Source organism: Paroedura picta, chromosome 5 (genome assembly GCF_049243985.1).
Source record: "Paroedura picta isolate Pp20150507F chromosome 5, Ppicta_v3.0, whole genome shotgun sequence".
Lineage (NCBI taxonomy): Eukaryota > Metazoa > Chordata > Lepidosauria > Squamata > Gekkonidae > Paroedura > Paroedura picta.
In genome coordinates, this window is record NC_135373.1 from 77553578 (window position 1) to 77577074 (window position 23497).

The 23497-nt window shown below is 40.4% G+C and overlaps 1 protein-coding gene across 3 annotated transcripts in view; it reads right to left on the minus strand.

Moving 5' to 3' along the window:
* The window catches only part of SLC38A1 (solute carrier family 38 member 1), a 76370-nt gene that overhangs the window by 15816 nt on the left and 37057 nt on the right, over positions 1–23497 (minus strand). For all 3 annotated transcript variants that reach the window (XM_077338648.1, XM_077338649.1, XM_077338650.1), the window contains 11 exons: positions 18793–18866; positions 17480–17572; positions 14298–14379; positions 12794–12876; positions 11832–11890; positions 11614–11736; positions 9772–9851; positions 6883–6983; positions 5082–5200; positions 3239–3380; positions 3046–3143 (listed from right to left, as the gene is read on the minus strand). In XM_077338648.1, coding sequence (XP_077194763.1) covers positions 3046–3143; positions 3239–3380; positions 5082–5200; positions 6883–6983; positions 9772–9851; positions 11614–11736; positions 11832–11890; positions 12794–12876; positions 14298–14379; positions 17480–17572; positions 18793–18866 — 1054 coding nt within the window. The remainder of the gene's footprint in view (positions 1–3045; positions 3144–3238; positions 3381–5081; positions 5201–6882; positions 6984–9771; positions 9852–11613; positions 11737–11831; positions 11891–12793; positions 12877–14297; positions 14380–17479; positions 17573–18792; positions 18867–23497) is intronic.

Genomic DNA, 23497 nt, shown 5'->3' on the forward strand with positions numbered 1-23497 from the left:
TTAATCCTGGAAAATTAAAATTAAAATCTTATTTAAAAAAATTTTTTTCCCAAAAAGGGGAAATCAGATTACGATCATGTTGCCTTTCCACCTCTTATAACCCTAGTCTCGACCAGCTCTTTTGCCGTTGGTCTAAAAGACCATAATATCCTAACTTTTTTGTTAAAACCATTTGCAACAGAGAAGTCAATCAGTATGAGGCTCAATAAATCCTTTTGAGAGAAATGTAGTTTTAGCCAAAATGTTAATGTTGCAACTCATAATCTCGCCTGAACATGAACTATCCCCACCTCTAATCTAACTGCAGCATTAGAGATTGCATTTTAAAATTTTGGCTGCACTTTCTCTATGGTGTAAAGATTGCCTGTAATGCGTATGGAGCACCATATACCAACTGTGATCTTTACAGCAGCTGGAATACACGTGCCTCCTTTCTGCATGGCACCAGAACTTCTCTGCAACTGACGACAAATGATTAATCTTAAGTAAGCCAAAAGATAACCTCTAGGTATTTATAATATTGAACTTGTTCCAGCAAGATCCTGTTCAATCTCCAGATATGGGGTTTTGACCTCTTAGCACATAATGCTTTTAGCACATCTTACTCTTTTCATGATTTACTTCTAAATTGTTCATTTGACAGTAAGTATTTAGAGCACTCAAAGTTCTTCTCAGGGCAATGGGAATCATGGAAAAGAGGACCTGAAGATCATCTGCACAAAGCAGCAGTGAGATGTATTTGTTGCTGATTTTTGGTGGAATATAGAGTTGGGAAGATAAGGGGCTAGGACATTGCCTTGTTGGACTCTCTTCCCTGCATGGATTAAGTTTAAAGATGATCTTGAGGGCTGCATTTAACTTGCATAGCTGAATTCGCATGCAGCACTTTAAGCAGTAAAACAGATGTCCTTTCTAGTTTAGATGGACAGCAGTTAAGAAGCTTCTTTGTGTGGTGCCATGTTAGATGGAATGTGGTTTTGGTGTAGTTATCTCCATATTACTAAACCTAAGAAGTGACTTTGAACCAAACATTGGGAAACTGGTATCACTTCATCAAAGCCATCCATCACATTAAGTATTTACTTAACAGTGAAGCCATTACTAAATGTGTTAACTAAGATTCTTGCTAAATGACTATCACTTTGAAAAGCTGGTATCACCTGATCAAATTAATCAGTTTTGATGAATAAGCTTAGAATTTAATTGAATTTTGAATAAATGTGCCATTAACTGTTACTGTTTTGAATTTTAATGTTATTACCTGCCTTGGTGGGCCATGCAAGCCACTGTTCTGAAGAATACCTTCTATAGGGTAGAGTAGGGTAGGGGCCACTGGGGATGAGTTTATAGAATTAAGGGAATGGTAGCCTGGAAGAGTTTGGGAACCACTGGCCTAGAGCAGGCTGCTAGTAGTCAGCCTCTCCCTGAGATTTCAAGACTATCTAGAAACTCTGACTTGGAAATCACAATTCATAACTAATAATTCATAATCATAAATTATAACGAGTAAAATATTCCCTACATAATTTCTCCATTATTATTCTATTACACATTATACTTTAGCCCTGGCCATCAAAATCAGTTCTAGTGCTAAGACTATGCTCAGGTTTGCATACAGATTAAGTTTGGGTCATCTTTTCTATTGACGATTACAGGGGAAAAAAGCAAGCAAATGACATTTGTGATAAATGTATATGGACCAAAGTGAAACCACTATTTATAAGTTATTTAATCAATGCCTCCGCCTGCACTAAGATCTAATGACAGCCTCTCATTCAAGGAAGATTTGCTGGTATTGGCTGTGATTCCAGCTTGCTTACCATGCCATGCTTACAGGCACACACACCCCTGGCTCCTCTCACATCTGGAGCTTAGTTGAAAAGCTCCTGATACAAGCAGGCTCCAGTTTCCCAGGCACCTCAGAAAATTAGACTTTCTATTCTTCTACAAGCCGGGATTCCAAAAGTTGGATAAATCTGTTTTTTGCTTTTACTTTTCAAAGATCCACACTTTGTTTTGTTTTTTTGAAATCTTGGTTTTGTACTGGGACTTAACCCCTTCCCCAAATGTGGACTTCCCAAGCATAATATAGAGTTGGGAAGATAGTGATGATTTCATTGATAAAAATTAAACAATTAATTTTATGTATTGTTTTCTGTTATAATGTAAACCGCCCTGAGCCTCCGGGGAGGGCGGTATAGAAGTATGATAAATAAATAAATAAATAAATAAATAAATAAATAAATAAATAAACAAATAAATAATGAACCAACTTTGGGTTAGATCCAGTGCAGTATTTCTGTGAATGAAATGACAAGAAATTAGGTTTTTTCCAACTCTCCCACTCTTGGAGGTCCAATACCCTCCTCCTCTTCCCAAGGGGAAAGAAATCCCAAGAACAGGATTTTACAGGGACATTTCAAGCTGTCAAGGGAGAAGAAAACTGAGAAAGTCACACTCTCATATATCTATGGAAATGTTGTATTGCATCCAATCTTTTATTTTCAGAGACTGCCACAATGACTGAATGCAACCCTAGTTAATCAAAGTTCCTTTTTGTTTAACCAGTAGAGTTTATTAAAATTAGCCATCACTTTCATAAACTACAGTAAGTGGATACTTCCTGCAACCAATGTAAAAACAAGCACCCCTAATGCAATGTGGTGAGACCAGAATTAACATTCTCTTGTATGCGTGGCTATGTCCCGTTGTCTTCCAGTAAATAAATGAGGATGATCCTGCTCCCATAGCAGTTCTCTTTATCATAACACACATGGAACTAATGTTTGGTCTGCTGTTTTAAGATATTATTTAAAGAAAGGCAGGTTGTAAGCAGTTCAACTTTTAAAAATAGGTGAAAAAAATGTATTTTCCTTTGTTACACTGGCCTCAGTTTTTTAAATAGTGCATCCCTGTGCAGAGTTACTTCCTTGTAAGCCCACTGATTTTTAAGGACTGCAGTATTAATCTTTATCTAGGAAGGATTACTGAGACAAAGAAAAAGAAAAAATGGGGGGGGGGGAGGTGATATATGAGAAAACTTACCCAAATCCTCTGAGTCAGTTTTGATCCATCTTGGTCCGTAATTTTTAGATACAGTGATGATGGAAGAATAAAAATCAGCATATTGGCAGAAGTTACCCCTGCAGTGATGAAGCACAGGAGATAAAACTGAAGAATCAAGAGTGATCGCAGGGTAAGTTACTTCTTAAGCAAATGTAATTAGAGAATACTGTACCTACAACTCCAAAAATATCCTTCATGGAAGGTATGAAAATAACTAACAGGTTAATGATAACCAAGAGGACCAGCGTCACCAGAATATGACGACATAAGTGAAATTTGGTTTTTCTAGCCAGCTCAAATAAAGAGGAGCGAACCTGTAAAAGAAACAAACAACTGTCAGGTGAAACCTGTATGTGGCAGCCATCTTTGTGTGTGTGTGTGTGTGTTTGTCCTGGCAAGCTCCCTGTTTCTCTCTTTGCATTTCCTCCAGATGCTTTTTATTTCAGCAGCAGGCATTTCATTATTTCTGTTTGTTCTAATATATCTATATTAATTACGCTCGCTGGGCAGAAATTCATCCTTCTTATGAGGGATCGTACATGATGGGGAGGAAAATTTCCTGCACTCAATATGTAATTCTTCTGCTTGTTGATCATTATTTCAGCCCATACTGTAGCACAGAATGAGGTCTCTGATTAGTATTATTAGCTGGGAATGCCCAGGAACATATGGTGTCATCCTAAGCAGAGGTACAATGGCTTAGAAGGATGTAGTTTGCTTCAAAAAGCACTGTAATTCTAGCATTTCATCTGAAGAGCCCTCTACAGCCTGCCTCCATTCTCACCTGGAGTTTCTGTACTCCACAGTATACCATTGGTGCCCATTAACCCTCAATGGGCCCAGGTGAGGATTTAATAGCATTTCCCTACGTAAATAGCTAGTTCAATAGCACCTCAGAAACTAATAAGAGTTTTGGAGTATAAACCTTCAAGAGTCAGTCCTCCCCTTCAACAGATGCCCTACAAGAAGTTCCAACTTTCCTGGTTCAGTACTTTAGCATTAACAAGGGAGTGTAAAATGTTGGTGTACAAGCACTGTAGGGGAGGAAATTCGATACTACTGTTGTTCCTGCTCCTCAAGGTTCCATTCCCATAATGTGAACTGCAGTTGGTGAAGAAACAGCATAAGAGGGTGAGGGACAAGGGAAACCAGTCTCTGAACCCCCTCTGGAGTATTAGGAGTAAGTAGTTCAGTTCAACATAAAGTTAGATATGTGAACGTTGCTGGATCATGAGGGAAAGAGGGAGTGCAAGATCCCAAAGATACCCCCAAGTTTGTTCATGCAACAACAAACCTTAGTTTATGGCACTCAGATGCCATATGCTACTAGAGTTAAGGAAACAAACACAAAATTGCTATCGTATATACCCGTGTATAAGCCGAGGAGGGCGCTTTCAGTTTGAATAAAGGTGCTGAAAAACTAGGCTTATACTTGAGTATATATAGGGCACTTTACCAGGTTCACACATGCATCTCACACCTTTCCCCATTCCCTTCTGGCATGAAACATCCTGTTTAGAAACTAAGGCTCCTTTACCTGTTCCACACAAAAGCAGGCAAGTAGTTTGGCTAGAGTTAGTTCTCTCCCCCTCCCCCAACTAACTAGAATTCTAAGTCTGGAGTAAACACTGGTTTTGATTCATGGCTACTGGTGTGTGTGGGGGGGTTCAACTCTGGTTAACCCACACCTAGCATTCTTATGTCATGGGTAATCAGCATGAGTGCTTAACCCAGATTCTTGGGGGGTGAGGAGAAGCATAGCATTCATGTTTTCCTTAATAGCAGTTATAAGTAATGCCAGAATGAAACCATGAAAGCCTTCAGCAATCCATTATCTTGTTAAGCCTGATTTACTATATTGAGCAAAAATGGAATTTTCTACGGGAGACATTATACGATAGATATGACTGTCACTGCTCATAAGGAAATGGAATGTTGCTATCGGAACCCAGGAACTGGGAATATATTTTCAGCTCCAGCCAATGTTTCCAAGTGGAAAGAAGAGTCCAACTTACAGTGAAAAACAATACTGGGACTGTGAGGATGACTGCAACAATGACAGCTACGCGGACTGTCAGAATGAGGATGTCATCTTTGCTCTGGTATTTATGGAGCAGATCTGACTGCACATTTTCTGCAAGGAAGACACAGAGGACTATTCCAGCAGCTGGGCTAAGTTTACAGATCTCACTTAGCAAGCAACTTCTCAAACAAGGGATTAATCTGTAACCCACCAGGGCCAGTGATGAAAGAAGCTGGATCACAAACAACATTTTAACCTGGCTCATGACCATTCAAGATTCAGGGGAGATGTGGTGTGCTCCTACAGTGATATCCCCTTCAAATGCCATTGACTTCAATGAACTAAGAAGGGTGCAACACTATTAAGTATTGCACTGCTGGTTGGAAGCAAGTCCCACTGAATTAATGGTGCTTACTTTTGAGGAAACTGCATAGAAATGAGATGCTAACCTGATTAAATCAGCATCAGGAAAGAAAGTCCAAATAAGAGCATTTGTCTCTGCTCCAATTAAACCTAAAATATCACAATCAAACAATACACAAATACTGACATTTTAAAAATAATTCTATGAAGCGATCATCATTTTGGATTCTTTAAATGTTTAAAACCACAATGCACAACATATTCTTTTCTGCTTATATTCTAAATTATAAGATGGCAGTTGTTTATTCTAAACTATGAAATTCCAATAGTAAGAAGGAGGGGGAAATATCTATTCTCGAACCATAAAGTTCTGGTTACCCTTTCCTCTTCCGCAAGAGGCCTTTTCAAAAATGGCCAGCCCAACAGCACCTGGATGACAGTCCCCCTAGTACATGCTGTTCTGAGTTCCTTGGAGGAAGTGGAGGATACAAATGAATGAATCAATCAATACATAAACGTTATGGCAGAGACACAGATTTGTACTAGTGCTGAAGACTTTGTTGTCCCCTGTTGCTGAATACAATTTTGGGGAAGGGTAAGAATCTTCTGCACATATCACAGAATAATTTGTGGACCTGTACAGTAATTCCCCCCATCTCTGATATCTTTAAGTTACAAAATCTGCCACCTGAAAAATACCGTTAGGCCCAAAGACACGAAAGGGCCTTGAATGTGCACCAAACAGGCACTACCTGGGAGATACCGTTAATCAACTAGCCTTCAGCAGAAGCTCTGAGTCTCCGGCTTTTAATGCACCTTTAGCACTGTGCCCTTTGCCTAATGCAGGTCAGTCAGTTCTTAGCATGGGTGTCACAGAAACTCACAAGCAAGCACACAGAAACCTCCTCTAATTGGCATGCATAGAACCTTCCTAGCAGTGTATGCTATGACTGGGGGAGTTTTCTAGGCTATATACTTCCTTCCCCATTCTTCTGCTCACACATAAGACCAATCAAATGCAACATCCAGGGTAAGGAAAACTCCATGCTCAGATAACCTCCAGATGTCCCAGAGGGATCCAGCCAGCTTTTCTGCTAGTGAAAAAGAAAATAGATGTCACTTTTGACCACTCAAAAACACTATGCCAAGAATGATGCATGAAGAAAAGACATGTAGGTTGGAGTTTGTAGTATGTAAAAGAGTTGGGCAAAACTAATAAAAGCTGGCTGGTGACAATTTCTAGCTTGGTGTGTGCCGTGAGAGAAAAAGACACATAGATGGAAGCACTCCTTCCATTTAACAAAAATCACAAGGCAGGTAAGTGTAGGAATTGTAAATACCCCCTCCCCAATCTCTCTGTTTTAATTTTCTTGTTTAGAAACAACGACAAAACCAAGAATTTCATATACTGGTAAAAATTGGTTACATACCATAGAATGTCAAATAGCCAAAAATGGCGGTCAAGAAATACATAATGAACATGGCAAAAAATGAGATATTTGAAACCATCTGCATTCTTTTCTGTGAACGACTGCAAAAAAAAAATCAGCAAAGGTTAATTATATTTCTGTACACAAAATATAGTCTTTGGCATAAGTGCATTTGGCATTGAAGCAGCTGGTGTTTATTTTATTTATGTATTTGCTAATATTAGATATGGCTTTTCTGTCTGAAGTAGCTTACTACGATGGCTAAGAGTTAAAATAAAATGTCTTAAAAACCCATCAAAACAATTTAAACCAAAACCCAACTGCATAGTAAAAACATGGTAAAAACAGAAGAAATTGTAATTAAAACATAGTGCAATCACTGATGGAAGGCCAGACTAAACAAAAAAGTTTTCGCCCACTTTAGGAACACAATGGCAGAAATGACCTGATGAATATCCCTGGATGGAGAGTTGCATAGTTTTGATGCCACAGCTGAGAATGCTCTCACTTGTGTTGCTACCACCTAGTCTCAGAAAGTGGGGCCTCGGAAAAATGGTCAGGTAGGCTCATTCAGGAGTAGGCGGCTCTTCAGCATAATTCCAGGCCAGATAGGGCTTTAAAGGTTCTAGGGGTATGCTTTCTTTTTCTTGGTATATTTTGCTTCAATTACATTGGACCTTAAAAAATTTCAGGATTCCCAGAAGAACCTGGATCCCAATATGAGTAAAATATTCTAACCTGGATTTTTTTTTAATCCTGTTTTTTTTCGGGTCCGATAGACCAGAACCAAAAAGTACAGATTTTAAAAAGCAGTGGCAAACGCACACAAAAAAACAGGTGAGAGGCAGCCTTTAAACCAGACTGCCCAACAGAGCCCTCAGTCAAACAGCCCAAAAGAGCCTCAACTGAGCCAGCAGGGATAGTCCCCCCCCAGCTGTTTATGGGGTGTCTGCTACAGTCCCTTTTAACACCCCCTGTTTAAAAGCACTGCAGAAGAAAGCCCCAAAACATAAATAAATTTGTTCCTAGTATGAAGAATACTATGCAGGACTTAGTCAGCTTTCATAATCTGGAAATTCTCAATATGGGCATCTCTCACCCTCCATTTGGTTGAGGTCAACCAGTACCACCGCTTCCAATCAACCCCCCTCAGCCTCCCTCCTACAGCCATCATAGCAGACTCACCCACCCCACTGGGCCATCAGTAAGTGTTGAGTTATTGTTCTCCCAAATGTTCTACTGTTCATAATGTTATAGTTATTATTGTGTTATTATATACTGAGTAATTTGTACAGCTATCTCTGATGTAAACCGCCCTGAGCCTTTGGGGAGGACGGTATATAAATGTAATAATAAATAAATACAATTCTAGACCTTGGTACTCTCATGAAGTTAACCCAGTGGCCTTCTGCTCTTTCAGCCATAAATATCCTCCCTCCCCAAAGTACGAGAATACTAAAACCAATTTACTATCATGGCCGTGGACAACAGTCCCTTCTTCCATCCATTTGCTGACACCCCAATGTTAATGCAAAATTGATCAAGCAAGCAGAAAATCTGACTCCTAGGAGGAGGGGAAAAGAACAGTTGCTGGGAGCAGCCACACTGAAAGAAGTCCCCTATCCTGGCTGATCCCCTCTTTGTGTCTACCTCCTCTCCTCCCTGGTTGTAATTGGAGAGGAACATGGTTCATTTTAGAATACCCTACACCATCCTTTCTTAAAATAGTGAAATCTCCCTCCAATTACAGCTGAGAGTAGCAGAACTGTTCCAGGACTGGAAGGATAGCCTCCAAAGTGGAATGATGAGTAGCATAACTGCTCAGGAACTGGAATCAGTGCTCTGAGCCTGGAATTGCACCCCCAAAGTGGAATGGCCATTTTTTTCTGGAACAGTTCTGATATTTCCCCAGGGGGGCATCATTCCACTTTGGGGGCAGTGCTTCCAGGGTGAGAATAGTTTATCTGGTTCCAGGGTTCACTTTTGGGCCTACCATTCCAGTTTGTACTCTCAGGGGCGATCACTATAGTCCCAGAGCTACTCCCATTATATCCAGAGGGCATTCCAGCATCTGTCATCGTTCCTAACAGACAATTCCGTCATTCATTTTAGTACATTTCTCCTTGTTAAATCTGTTTGGCTTGGATTGTCTTTGACACTGGTTGCGTTAGCCCTGCCAGATTTCACTGTGGTCCTGCTTTGATTCTGTCGAGCTTGCTGGTTCTGTTTGCACTGGAAGGTTTGCAGTCAATGATAGCTTTGCTTACTCTTGTGTCTTTGGCGATTCTTTGCTCCAAATTAAAGCATGTAATTTCCTCCCTCCATAGGAAACAATGGCGGCAGCTTGTCCAGGAGCTATTGAAACTTGGGGGTTATTTAGTGGAGAGTCATTTGCTTAAAAACAGCCCAAATATTTCACAATGCACATCCCTAATTAAGAATTCAACTAACTCTCTTTCCAATGTTTTTTTCTTTGTAAAACATAGCCATTTAAGACTTCCCATTAAAAAGATATTTTGAAGATGGCACCTAGGCTACTACGTCTGTACTATACAACTTGCTGTTCCACCACATTTGGCTGCCTTTGTGCCGGACAGTGGTTATTAGCTGCAGTATAAAAACCCCTCCAGCCAAACTTTGTTAAAAACTGTTTGTATTTCTGTAATTGGTGTGCAGAACCGAAGAAAGCCCCACTCTTGTTATCATGCCCCCTCAAACTGCATCCTGGGTGAGCCAAGCCTTCCTTGATGACAGGAGAGTCCTGTGCTTTCCTCAAATTAAAGTTCCCCTCCTATGAAGACAGGGAGGAGTGCAGAGTAGAACTTGGTACAGAACTTCTGCAGACAAAGTAGTTCTCTTTTAATAATGACACAAAAAAGATGCTCTTACTCTTTCAGTTCACAGTAGATTGGAAGCACTGAAGGGTGGCACACAAATGCAAATGCAATGGTGGGTAAAGCATATACAGTCTGTTTTAGAAAAAGACAGACAGAAAGTCAGGAAAAATACATATTTCCCTTACATTTTTACACAGCTCATTTCTGCAACAGTTATCTGCCCAGAGTTTATTTTGTTTGTTTATTTCGTTTATATACAGCCCTCCCAGCAGTTCAGGGTGGTGAACAGTAGTCCATTATACAACAAAACATAAACATTAATAAAAACGTTAAAACATTAAGCACATCATAAAATTGAAAACTACATACATTATAGTACAACTATGCAATTTCTTTCAAATGTAAACTCTCAGTAGTAATTCTCTGATATTACAAGACCACTGGCCCCAACCAAAAGTTTGACGAAAGAGCTCCGTCTTGCAGGTCCTGTGGAAATGAGTCCGTTTCAACAGGGCTCTGATCTCAAGGAGCTCATTCCACCAAACAGGGGTCAGGACTGAAAATGTCCTGGCCCTAGTTGACACCAGAAATACTTCCTTGGGGCCACAGACTACCAACTAGTTGGAATTTGCAGAGCGCAATGCTCTTTGAGGCAGAGGCAGCCTCTTAAGCACACCAAACCCAAACTGCAGATGGCCTTAAAGGAAAGAACCAACATCTTAAACTTGATCTGAAATTCAACTGGGCAGCTGCATTTTAGACTAGTTGTAGTTTCCAGGTGAAGGACAAGTGTAGTTCTGTATAGAGTCTAGTCTAGAGGTTCTACGCCTTTGAGAATCTAATACATCTGTCATTACAATGATATGTTGATATAACCATATTCTAGGGCCAGTTTAAAAACAATGCACCATGTTGATGGTAGAGAAAATGACCACTGCAGTGACAGTAGCAAGGAAAATGTCCAAATTTTTCCACCCACATAGCAGCCATGCAGGCTTTATTGTTATCTTTCATGGAATGAATTTGAGAAAGACTGGAGAAAAGCCAGGGAACTCTCAAGAGGTGCACAAATGCACCACAATGCTTTGGAGAATCAGGGGTATTTTTTTCAGGTATTAATTCAGCCTGGTTCTCTTTTCTTTTTCTTTTTTCTTTTCTTCTGGCTACCAAAATAGCAGAGCCAAAAAAATCCTGAAAATATTTGGAATTTTTTAGGATCACCAGATAGCTGGAAATAAAAGGCATTTAAACTGATTGCAGGTGAATGCCTTCCAGGTGAACCATGAACCTGCAGAAGGCATTTAACAGGACTGAGATCCCTTGAAATGTTTTTGGACTCAGAGTTCACTTCAAGCTGCAACTGCAAAGCCTGGAGTAGAGAAGACATTTAAAGGATCGAGATCTCTTTAAATGCTTTGGACTCAGGGAGCTGGAAAAAATTGACATTCCTGAATATTTACCAAATATTTGGGAATATCAGGAAATACCAACACTTTTCAGGTTCAATATGTCCCAAACTGAAAAATACCAGTGTTTTTGCACACCTGTATTTCCAGTCTGCTTTATCAGCAGCCACGCCAATAGCAGGGAAGCCACACCAGGCCCCCCTTGTGTGGAAATCAACATAATCTAAAATACATACTTCTTACTTCCTCAGGATTGTTCTTGTCTGCCTCATGGTCCTATTCCCCACTTTTAGCTTCCCTTTCTCTATTTCCCTCTCATTTCAAACAGCTACCTGAATACTTGTGCAAAACATTCCAGGTTTTTTTAATAATCTTGGAAATCACCAAAATGTAATTTCTTCTGCCTAGAAAACTATGATTGTCTTGATACCAAGTAAAAAGAACCCTCTGAATGAGCAATGAAAGACACATTATGAAACTAATCGTACCTTGGAATTAATGGTAACATACTTGGGCTGGCACATCTCTTCAGAGGAGGAGCTAGAGTTTGAAAAGGTAGTTGTGTTTGTCCCCTGTAAGGGACAAGGGAGTTGAAATTTCTTGTAGACAACCTGGAATAAAGAGCCACAATTGTACATTTCAAGTGAATGGCATTTAGAACTTAATGTAAACCAAAGTAAGACATAAAGCAAGGAACAACACTTACCACAATGAGAAAAAATACCATGCAAGTCAGGGAAAAGCCGCTAGTGTAGCCAAGATACCCTAAGAAAAGGTAAATGGGAAAATTGTGTTCAGCAATTCATTCAGTCATCACAATTAATTTGCGTAATTGAATACAGTTTACAGCTATGATTTAAGTGCATGGGGAATTAAATCCAGGAAAATGTTGGGTTATATATATGTTCCCTTTTCATAAATGTAAGACTAGATTTCAGAAGCAGTTTATGTTTGAATATAAACTGATGGATGGTAGTAACAGGGAAGGCTTTAATCTCCATATTCTGCTTCTGTCTTCAGAGAGCTTTCACAGAACAGGAAATACCTACCAAAGGAGATAGGAAAGGTCATGAGACAATTAAGGCTTTTCAAGAATACAGCCAGTGAAGGTTTGACACTACTGGGTAACTAAATGCTACAGATGGCTGTCAACTGGTGAGAAGCAAGCCATGGATTTGAAGAATGACCCAAGGGTGACTGTGGGAACTGTGTGGCAAGAGAAACCTGGGGCTAAAGAATGGTGTTGCAACCAATTTTTAAAATTATCTTATGCATGCCTGAGAAGTTTGCCAGTCTAAAGTTGAAATAGAAATGTTCACATTTTTGCTGATTTTGAACAAATATGGTATTTTGCTTTGGAATAAAAGATACATAGCTTTAAAAAAATACAAGCTATTCCATTGACGGTGAAAGAAGACATCTTTAGGTTCTAAATCCAGGTTCTAAAATAGAAGAACCAAATAAAGACTTAATTTGTTTCAAGTTGTGGCAGCCAACTGTATTCAGACTGTACCAAATTGTAAGGTAGGCTTCATTATTATATGGTTCCCTATGCAGAGTTTATTCCAAGGAGGGCACATGAATCAGAATATAGCATACCACTCCAGGAATGTTGTACCAAAGGCATCTAAAAACCATCTTAAAAAAAAAAGACAACTGTATCCTTACCTAAATTCTTAAGAAGACATAAAGGAAGAATTATACAAAACGTCACCATTACGACAAGAAGTCGCCCATCCACATACCAGGCTCTGTAAAACATTTTTAAGGTACAGATATAACATTCTGCTCCAGTATTGAATTATTGCACATATACTGTAAAGTATGTTTCCAATATAATTATTATATGCCTCTTATTTTTAGAGAAGCATTCTTAGGACTGCACTGTAGATTTCCAGAGGCTGAACAGGCTCTGGAATACCTATGGTGTGTATTAGATACTATAGTAAAGAGATTCAGGGTTGGATCCTACCACCTATAGTTGCTCATTTCCCCTCCTCACTGCTGCCCCTGTCTCTTGGTTTTCATCCATCTGGGTCCCATGATCCCGGGCATAGTCTTTTTAATAGTCAAAAGGGGGACCCCCCCCTTCCCTCTCTTGCAGTTGGCAGGATCCAACTCTTAGCTGTCCCTTGGAAGCAGGTCTTTGTTGAGTCTCAGCCACGGGAGTCTGTAAATATCATGTTTTCAAAAACTTCCTGAGAAAAACTGTTACCCGAGTGCCAGGGGTGGAGGGCAAACACATGCCAGTTGGCATTAGTCACAACTTGGGCTTTCAACACAGGAAAGGATTACTTAACCAGGAAGACAGTTATTGCAGTACAAAGTGTGCTGCAGACAGTGATTTCCATGACTGGCCAACAGACTGCAAGACTACATATATTCAATGTACCTACACTAAATATCAATCACTCATAGAGACAGGAACTATACTTTACTTAGAAGCCTGTTTAATGACACAGTAAATCTACTGATTTACAACATTGATTTTCAACCATGCTTCTTCTGCAGAGCAGGATTTCCAGGCAGTTACTTCTCTCCAGAGAAATGATGGTTCTTTCTAGAGCTTACCATCATGCAACAGCACACATTCACATCCAGAGCCTGGATATTTAGGGGTAGAGCTTGGGGAGGGATCTCAGCAGGGTATAATTCCTTAGAGTCCACTCTCTGAGCAGTCCTTTTTCAGGGGAACTTCTCTCTTCGGTCTGGAGATCACTTGTAATTCTGAGACCTCTCTAGGCCCTACCTGGCAACCCTAACATGGGGGCCCTTGGCCACTGTGGAAAACAAGTCGCTGTACCACTGACCTGATCCAGCAGGACTATTCACTGTGACTGCTACTGCTAGCTCTGTCTTCAACCTATGTTTGTTTTATACTGAACATGTATGTATTTGGCTGCATATGACATGCAAATGTTACCTCTGAACATGTGATGGTTGAGGGCAGCAGCCATGATCAACCAACTCCCTCTCCCCATTTATTTTTATCAGAAGAAACATCAGAAAATGGTTTTACTTGTTTGCATTGTGCAAACTTCATGCCATATAATGTATCCCAAAACAGCAGCCTATAACACTTCTAGAGATGGATTCCTTTTTTGAGTTCCCATCCCTGTCTTTTCCACAAAAAAATTGAAGTGAAATCAGCAGAAACACAAACAACACTTACACAAATTTTTCTTCTTCTCCCATAAGGAACTTTATGGCAGAGGGGAGTTCATTTTTCACTATGAAGAGATAGCTCAGCATTGCTACAGAAAAGAAAGATTTGTTCAGTAATCTCAATAAATTATGATGCCAACATGTTTTGCTTTCTCCATTAGCTATCTATAGGACTGCTTCAAATGACATATACTGTTCACAGGTGCTCATCTGGGACAGAGAGGGCACAGCGGAGGGCAGGCCCTGCTGACTCCACCCCAAAGTGCATTCACTGTAACTTGTGAACAAGAGCCTACACATGTAAACTTACATTATGTCTGTTCTATACACGTGATCTGGTCCCTCCATTTGCCATGTCTCTTGATGATATGGACAAACCCAACACATGAGCATACCCTCTTATTTATGTGTATACATCTGGGTCAGCAATCCTACCCATTCCCACATTTGCTATCCCTCAGCTACAATCAGAATCAGCCCCAGAGTGTCTCAATTCCAACAGTGGATATTTAGCCACTCATCCCTTTAAGATATATGCAAGCAGGAGCCTGATCCTATTCTACTCTCTGATTCTGTATATTTTAAATAGATAGGCAATAAATATATGAGCACTCATTTTAAACGGAGGGGTGTGCCATCTGTATTTTGAATGTGGGGATAATAATCCAGGACAATGTATCTAATTTGAAGTGGTATCTAGTCAGCATTTCATGTAGCAAGCATGATCTTACGGTAGACCTATAATAACGAACAAATGAGACGACACAGCCCCATGATATTCCCCCAAACTCATTGCAACATCTAACCTGGTCTTGGAAGATATTTCAGTCTCTTTGTTAGGGCTGCCAGGAGAAGGAGCCAAAAGCCCTGTATAAGGCAGGAGATTACTCCAATACTTAGCTGCCCAATACTATGCAAGTTCACTCAGAAATAAATCCTATTACATCCAGTAGCTTATTTCTGGGTAAGGGGGCAGAGAACTGCATCCAAGGGAGTTAAGAAAAGAGCTTATGAACAAAAAAAAGGCATACTCCCCACCACATTTTAATACAATGCAAGAACAATTTGAATTCAACTGGAGACATAACAGTCGTAGTATAGAGAATAAGCCCTGATCCACATAGTTCAGGCTAGCCAGATTTTGTCCTATCTCTGATGTTAAGCAATGTCAGCCCTGGTTAGTAGTTGGATGGGAAACCACTAAGGATTGTCCAGAAAGATGAGCAATGGCAAACCAGCCCTGAACATCTCTTGCTTTAAATCCCTATGAGGGTGACATGGTTGTTTGACATTCACGAGTTGTTAGCCTGCCACCTTGCTGAGGCAGGGATTCAAAGGACAGCATTACAATGGCTGCGTTCCATTCTCCAGAACAGAAGACAGAGGGTGGCAGTGGAGGAAACAGTTGTCGCATCCCTACCAACTCCCCTGAGGAATACTTCAGGGAGCGGTTCTTTCCCCCACATTGTTCAACATCTTTATGTGCCATCTGGCCCAGTTGGCACGGTTACAGGCTGGCATGTCACCAATATGCAGATAACACCCAGCTCTCCTGATGTACAGCCACCTGGACTCATTTGCCAGATGTTTGGAAACCACAACTGGATGGTTGGAGCAGAGCCACCTGAAACTCAACCCTTCCAAGACGGAGGTCCTGCAGTTGGGCAGGAAAGCGACAGATCAGGATGTGTGCCTGCCCACTCTGGCTGGAGTGCAAATTAACATCTTGCCCTCAGCCAAGAACTTGGGGGCGATTCTGAATGCCTCCCTCTGCATGGAGGTCCAGGCCATGGGAATAGCACACACGGCGTTTTCCAATCTCCGCCAAGTGAAGCTACTACCACCCTATCTTCTTTCAAATTGCTTGGCCTCAGTGATCCATGCAACGGTCATCTCTAGGCTAGACATCAGTAACTCGCTCTATACTGGCCTACCCTCAACCTTGATCTGAAAATTGCAGCTGGTGCAAAACACAGCTGCTAGGGTCCTCAGAGGAACCCACATCTTGGAGGGCCCACATCCAGCTGGTGCTGAGGCAGCTGCATGGGTTACTGGTTGTGGCCTGGATCAGGTTCAAGGCTCTGGTATTGACCTTTAAAGCTATTCATGGTCTGGATCCCTTATATCTGTGGGACTGCATGTCTCATGACCCCCGCAGGGCATTATGCTCTGCAGATATTAATTTGTTGGAGATCTCCAGCTCAAGGAAGGTTTACAGGGCCACAGCCTTTTCAGTGGAATGACCTGGTGGAGTGAGCTCCACTGTCATGAGCTCCCAGGAGAGCTGAGGGCCCTGATACAGCTTTCTCTGTTCTACAGGGCCTGCAAGATGGAACTCTTCTGCCAGGTCTTTGGTTGAGGCCAGTGCTGCTAAGATCTGGGCCCCCCGCTGGCTAGCCAGGTCATCGGGGCCTCCTGTAGTTATCCCCCTAAGGCACTGCTATAAAAAGGTCCATTGAGCTGGGGGGAGGTGGGAGTCTTGCCATCTACGGGGTTGAATATGGGGGATTTTATTATTGGTTTTATGGGAAACTTTATTGTTGGGGTGATTTTGTTACCCACCATGAACCACTATGTGGGAGTGGCGGGTTATAAATGAAATAAATATAATAAATATTTTACTGCCATGTTGATTGTGGGGAATTGTCCTAGTACTATTGTTGTGTATAAAGGTAAAGGTATCCCCTGTGCAAGCACCGAGTCATATCTGACCCTTCGGGTGACGCCCTCCAGCGTTTTCATGGCAGACTCAATACAGGGTGGTTTGCCAGTGCCTTCCCCAGTAATTACCGTTTACCCCCCAGCAAGCTGGGTACTCATTTTACCGACCTTGGAAGGATGGAAGGCTGAGTCAACCTTGAGCTGGCAGCTGGGATTGAACTCCCAGCCTCGTGGGCAGACAGCTTTAAACAGCATTTCTGCTGCCCTACCACCCTGCGCCACAAGGGGCTCTATTGTTGTGTATATATGAGGTTTTATAGTTTGAATTATACTGTTTTATGTTATGTTTTATTGTGAACCGCCGCAAGCCAGCTTGCTGGGAGTGGCGGTATCAAAAAATCCAATAAATAAACAAACAAACAAGCTAATAATGTTGACTGCAACTTGGAGGCATAAGAAAAAGAGAGAATAAGTCTCTACATCTGATTTTCTGTTTGATTTTCTCTGCGCCTTTAACCCATTATTTACCTCCAGTGTTCTGAAGAGAGGTTGATCCAAAAACAATCACTTTTCCAGGAGTGCCAAAGACTTGCTCACCAAGCTTTTCGTAGACCATGCAGCCTGATTATACCAATTTGACAAAAATCCAGAAATGAATTAGATGGCAAGGAATACTGAAGTTAACCCACTAGCAGTGTTTGTATCCTCACAAAATTCCCCCAGCCATAAATCTTTTTTCATCTCTTAACTAATTCATCACATGTCACGGAACAATCAGTTGTTGAACCAGCTTATTTGGACAAAAATTCTTCAATTGCTTTCATTTTGGGAGTTACAGTTTAGAACAAAGTTAGGACTACTTAGTCTTCCTACCCCTTGACTTGTATAATGCTGGCATCAGAATTAGCACTTTTAATACAGATAATATTTGGCTACTGGTAAATGAAACAGCATAACTTGGGCATACTAGTGGTAAACCAAACCTTGTAGCTCTTGATCATAGCACTGACAAGACTTTTTCCTTATATACAGATCAACACGTACACTGAGCACAAAAAGCTGAATGCAGTAGCCAGCAATAGAATATCTATGATTGGGTTTCATGCCCAGTGAAGAAGCAACATACATGGGCCCCAAAGCAATAACTGAACTTCAGGGGAGGGTAGAATATAAATACAATAAATAATAAATATCTGAGAACTAAAAGATAAATGAATGCAGCATAGGAAGGCCTAAAATTCTACAGCCTTATTCATATCTATTTTTGATAACTGACTAGTTGTTACATAGATGACAATATTTTCTGTTTCATAACAAATTAGATGACTAGACAAAGAGCTGCAGTTTTTAATGAATTAAAGTTGCAATTCTGCATGTGCTTCAGCCATGTGAAAACAACAGCCCCAATTAAGTTATATTTAAAATGGGTTGCATTGGAAATCAATGAGGTTTAAGTTATTTCTGACTAACTTGCATCATTCATTTGAATGGAACTGAAGTGTGGATTAAGCCAAAGTCCTTAATGAGACTCACAAACTGCAGTTTGAGAATGCAGCTCATGAAGACTGCTGTGGGTCTTCTTCCAGCATCTTCACTTCAACATGCATCCAAACAAGATTTATCTAATAGATATCACAAACTATAATCTTGCTTCAATTATAATGTTGAAGGAATAGGATTTAAAGTTATGAATCTCTTGGATTCAGAGCCGCAGTCTGCATCCCACCCATCCACATTAATACACTGTTGGGGGAAGGCAATGCTCAGAATGAATTCTCCATATCCTTCACCTCAGCCCTCCACACTGCACATTGATTGAACACAAAGTTCTTTTGGATTACCTGTTTCCTTTGCGCATATTAACAGAAGATTTATTGAATAAATAGACAGCAGTGTAACTGAAATCAAAAGCAGCCTATAGAAAGAAGAAACAAAAACATACTTCTGATCATTAGAACAAGAAAATATGGAACATTAATAGAATGCGAAAATGTGAAAATTGACTCTAAAACATGAAGATGAATATTGTGTTTGTTGCAGAATCGCCTGCTTTGCCACTTCCTGATTTGGAAATTGATTCCCATCTTCTCTACCTTTGAGCTTGGTGATGTGCAAAAAAGTAGAAGTTGTGAACTCCAATGTCCTGTAATAGAAATCTGTGAATCTCCTGATGTTGAGGCTTACAGTTCATATTACCTTGGAACTCTGCAAATAAACCTTGTAGAGGGTTTCTTCACCCTATCCTGTTTCTTCTACCCTGTTTTAGGTAGAAGCTGCCAAGTGCTACAAATGGGGGAGATAAAGTCTGCCCATTTAGACACATTGTTTTCCCTTACAAAAACATATATGCACATGCATGCACACAACTCTCTTCTCTCCGTACAAATTACTGATGGGCTAATTTTGAGCAGGAAGGAAGAAGAAAAAGAGCTATATCCTTTCTTGTCAAGTGCCGCAAACCAAGTCAAAATGGGGATGTTCCACAGCCATTTTCTGGGGTCAAAGCAGAAAGGAGAGTCCACTATAGATCTCCAAAACAAAAAGTAATGTGGTTGTCAGAAACAGCTGTCTTCAAGGGCTCAGCTATTTTGGAGGTGGGGGAATGGTGGGTTGAGGAAGGTATCTTTGTGACCTTAATATAAAGCCAAGTAGTTTGAAAGGAGTACAAACGTTAGCACTTAGGAGACCTGTTTACATGGGAAGAGTAAATCTTTCAAGAAGATGGAAAACACAGGCTTGGGCATCATGTAGCTTTAAGCAGAGGCGAGCTCAATGAATACAATTCTATCCAGACCCCTCCCCAGCATATTCTTCTGTGGCCCCCCATTAAGGAACCCCCATGCTGAGTATAAGAGGGGGTCAGAGAAAATCTGCACTAGGAGTGAGGAATCAGCAGAAATCACTTTGTCCATCATGGAAGTGCCACTGTCCTTGACTCAAATCTCCAGCAGGTGCAAAATACAGCTGCTTGGGTTCCCACCTGAACATCATGCAAAGCCCACATCCAGCCGGTGCTGAGACAGCTGTGTACCAGATCAAGTTCAAGGTCCTGGTATTGACCTTTTACATGATCTGGACCGTTTAACCCCCTACACCCCGCCCCCGCAAGGCTTTACACTTTGTGGGTTAAAACAGACTGGTGATTCCCAGCCCCTTGAAGTTTGCCTGGCCCTGATCAGGGCTAGTGCCTTTTTGGCCCTGTCCCCTGCTTGGTGGAATGAGCTCCTGGAAGAGCTGAGGGCCCTGCCAAAACCACTCAAGTTCTGCAGGGCCTGTAAGATGAAGCTCTTCCACAGGTGTCTGGTTTAGGCCAAGACTGGTTCATCTGCCCCCCTCCCCCGAGTGTCTGAATACCTGGCACGTTGCCCAGCTTCTGGGAACATTGTTGCATCTGGGCACCTATAGTATGATGGCAGCCTAACAGCTTGGTTTGTGGAGAGGAAGAAATTTGGGGCTGGGGGATGGGTGGGTGGAGGGCTTTTTAAAATGGGTTTTATATGAAATTTTTGTAAAATGTTGTTTTGTTGTGAGCTGCCACAAGCCAGCTGGCACTGGGAGTTGCATACAAGTTAGAAAGAAAGAAAGAAAGAAAGAAAGAAAGAAAGAAAGAAAGAAAGAAAGAAAGAAAGAAAGAAAGAAAGAAAGAAAGAAAGAAAGAAAGACATCCATAGGCACCTTATAAAACAAAACAAAATTCACAATTGAACTGAAACTTTTCTAAAGTCCAAACAAATCCATCAAAATTCATATATAGTATAGAAGATGACCATCTAGTCCAATCCCCTGCAGAATGCATGTAATTCACAATTACCTGCCCACCCATAGTGACCCCAGTTTCATGCCCAGATGATTTTCCCCCTTCCCAAAAAAAATCAGAATCCATGGCTAGTCTAGCCTGGAAGAAATTCAGCTTCTGATCCAAAGTGGCGATTGGCATTTCCCTTTGCATGCAAGAAAGGGCCACAAGAGCCAAGCACCAACACAATCCCTTCTGCCCACCCACTTAAAATCTGCCTAAATTCACAGAAGCAGCAATAGACAGGAGAATGCCAGTACCCAAATTTACAAAACAACAGGGTTTGTAATACCCACAGATGAGAGAATTCAGGAAGTTAAAAACTCCTTAGGATGAAGAAAGTGGTGTTTCAACACAGGCTGGGTCAGACCTTGAGCTGGATGTTACAGAAAGAAATTAAACCAAGCTGCTAAATAATGATGACATGCAGGACTATTAGTGCCATCCTATGCAGAATTATGCCTTTCTAGGACCATTTCCTTCAATGAGCTTAAAAGGATATAATGCCACTTAGGATGCCACTGTTAATGCATAGAAAACAGTAAATAGCCAGGATGGTTATGATTTCAATGGAACTTTTATAATGTAATTCTCAATAGCAAGTGCCCTTCCCCCCCCCCCCAAACCATTCATCTATATAAACAGTACTGGCATATTATTTCTTTGAGACTGAGGTTTACTGTCGACAATTAAGACAGAAACACTGGCTGATTTTTTTAAGATTCATCATCTTATCCAATGCTGCATATAAAGATATTCTATATTTTTATTTTGTATGTTGGAAGACTTGTACTAGACTTATTACAAAATGACCACTTGGATTCTAAAAAGGCAAAAGCACAATCATGCTTTAAAAAAACTTTGTGTTGTATAATGATAATGTATTTAAAAAGACAAGGCAGCAAATTTATACGGCTTCTGCTGATTTAATGACATTGATCCGGTATATACAGAACCATTTGTGGGTCAGATGATTGCAGACCAGTATTGACAAAAGACTCCAATTATTGGTTAAAACTTTAGATACCAAGACAGACGAGTCCGTGTTGGTGGCTGTCCAATAAAATCCCAGTTACCACAGAAGGAGTCCCAGATGAAATGTTTCTGGCAGTTAAGATTTTACTGAGCAGCCACTAACGCTGACGTGATTCCCTTACTTTCAAATGTGTATGTAAATAACACATCTGGATTGCTGAAACATTATAGTTTGCACCTCACATCGGTCTCAGGTGCTAAAATCCCAGTGTTGACACAGGAGCTGTGATCTTCCTGACAATTATTTAGGCACAATAAAGGCACTGGCATTTTTTGCCAAAGTACAAGTGATCACAGTATTCAACAGAACAAAAACTTTTAATTATCTTGGTCATTCTGTTTATGGAATGTAGCATTCATGAAAGTCTAGATTTTTCATGTAATGAAGGAGGCACTTGCTAGTTTTGACAAATCCAAGTCTTTATAGGGAAGACATCATCCATATTGTCTATGGACCTGAATGATGGAGGCAAAAAAGAACTGAAAATCCCCAATTATACAAAATTAATCTTATCCCATTGCCCACCTCACCCCCACTCTAGGAGTACTCAAGCAGCAACATTAGGAGCTGCACATGTGCTTCCTCATATTCGGACCTAGACAAATGAAACATTGCTGATGCATTTGACTAAGGTAACAGCAAGTGCCCTAAATCAGGCTTGATCCAAATGCTTACCTTATACATCAGTAATATTAACAAGATGTTCAGAGCTCATTTCAAAATGTTCACGTGCATAGAACTGCTGACGAATATTGATCTTGAGATACTAAAAAAATGTTTAAGAGTCTTTTCTGGACATATAGATCATTTTCCAGTTTTGGTTTCTCTTGGGAGAAAGGTTTATTAAGGTCAGTCAGGCCAATCAAATTATGCATTCAGAAGTTTATCTAGTTAGTATAGTATTTATTTTCCAACCCAAACTTTTGGGTTAATTTTTTAAAGCCTCAATAGGCCAATGTTCAATGTCTGCCCAATATGTGTTGTAGTGCCATCTATAAAAATCCTTCCAGAAATAGATTTTGTCCAAATAGATTTTTGGTTCTTGATATGTACCTTGGCATATCTTTTTTTAAATGCATCTGACAAGATAAATTGTTGCCATAGCAAATAAAATTTGATGGAAGTACATTCAGTACATCACAGCCCTTTGTTTAGGTTGATAGAATACTTCTACAACTGATCTCTATTTTGAAAACCCACATAATTAACAATCAAGACATAACTTCTAATTAATCTGTACAGTGAACTAAATGCTGAAATACCTCCTGAGATTTCTATGTTATGATGTATGACTTCAGCAGAAAAATTAATGAACTACACAATTCTGGGTACTGTTTTTTATGTATACTTCCATAGGTAGGGAATATCTACTGATATTATTAATACAATATGAAAGTCAATTACCAGTACATTGACTTTATAGTTTGTCTGAACAGAAAAGAGTCCTGTTAAGAAACTATTTTGCACTCTCAACACATACAGGAACTCTATGGTACTGTAATGTGCTCCAGTCAATCCACTGTCCCTTGTTTTTGATAAGGAAATTAACAATGTCCCTGGCACATCTGACAGGTGCTGCAAGGAAAAAGCATCACTCCTTTGGGACTCCCTGAAGAAAGAAAACATCCTCTGTGCATTAAATCTGGACTGAGGAGTATATAATGAGTACTGAGTCTCACTTGCAAACAATTTGGCATGGAGATAAAAACAGACT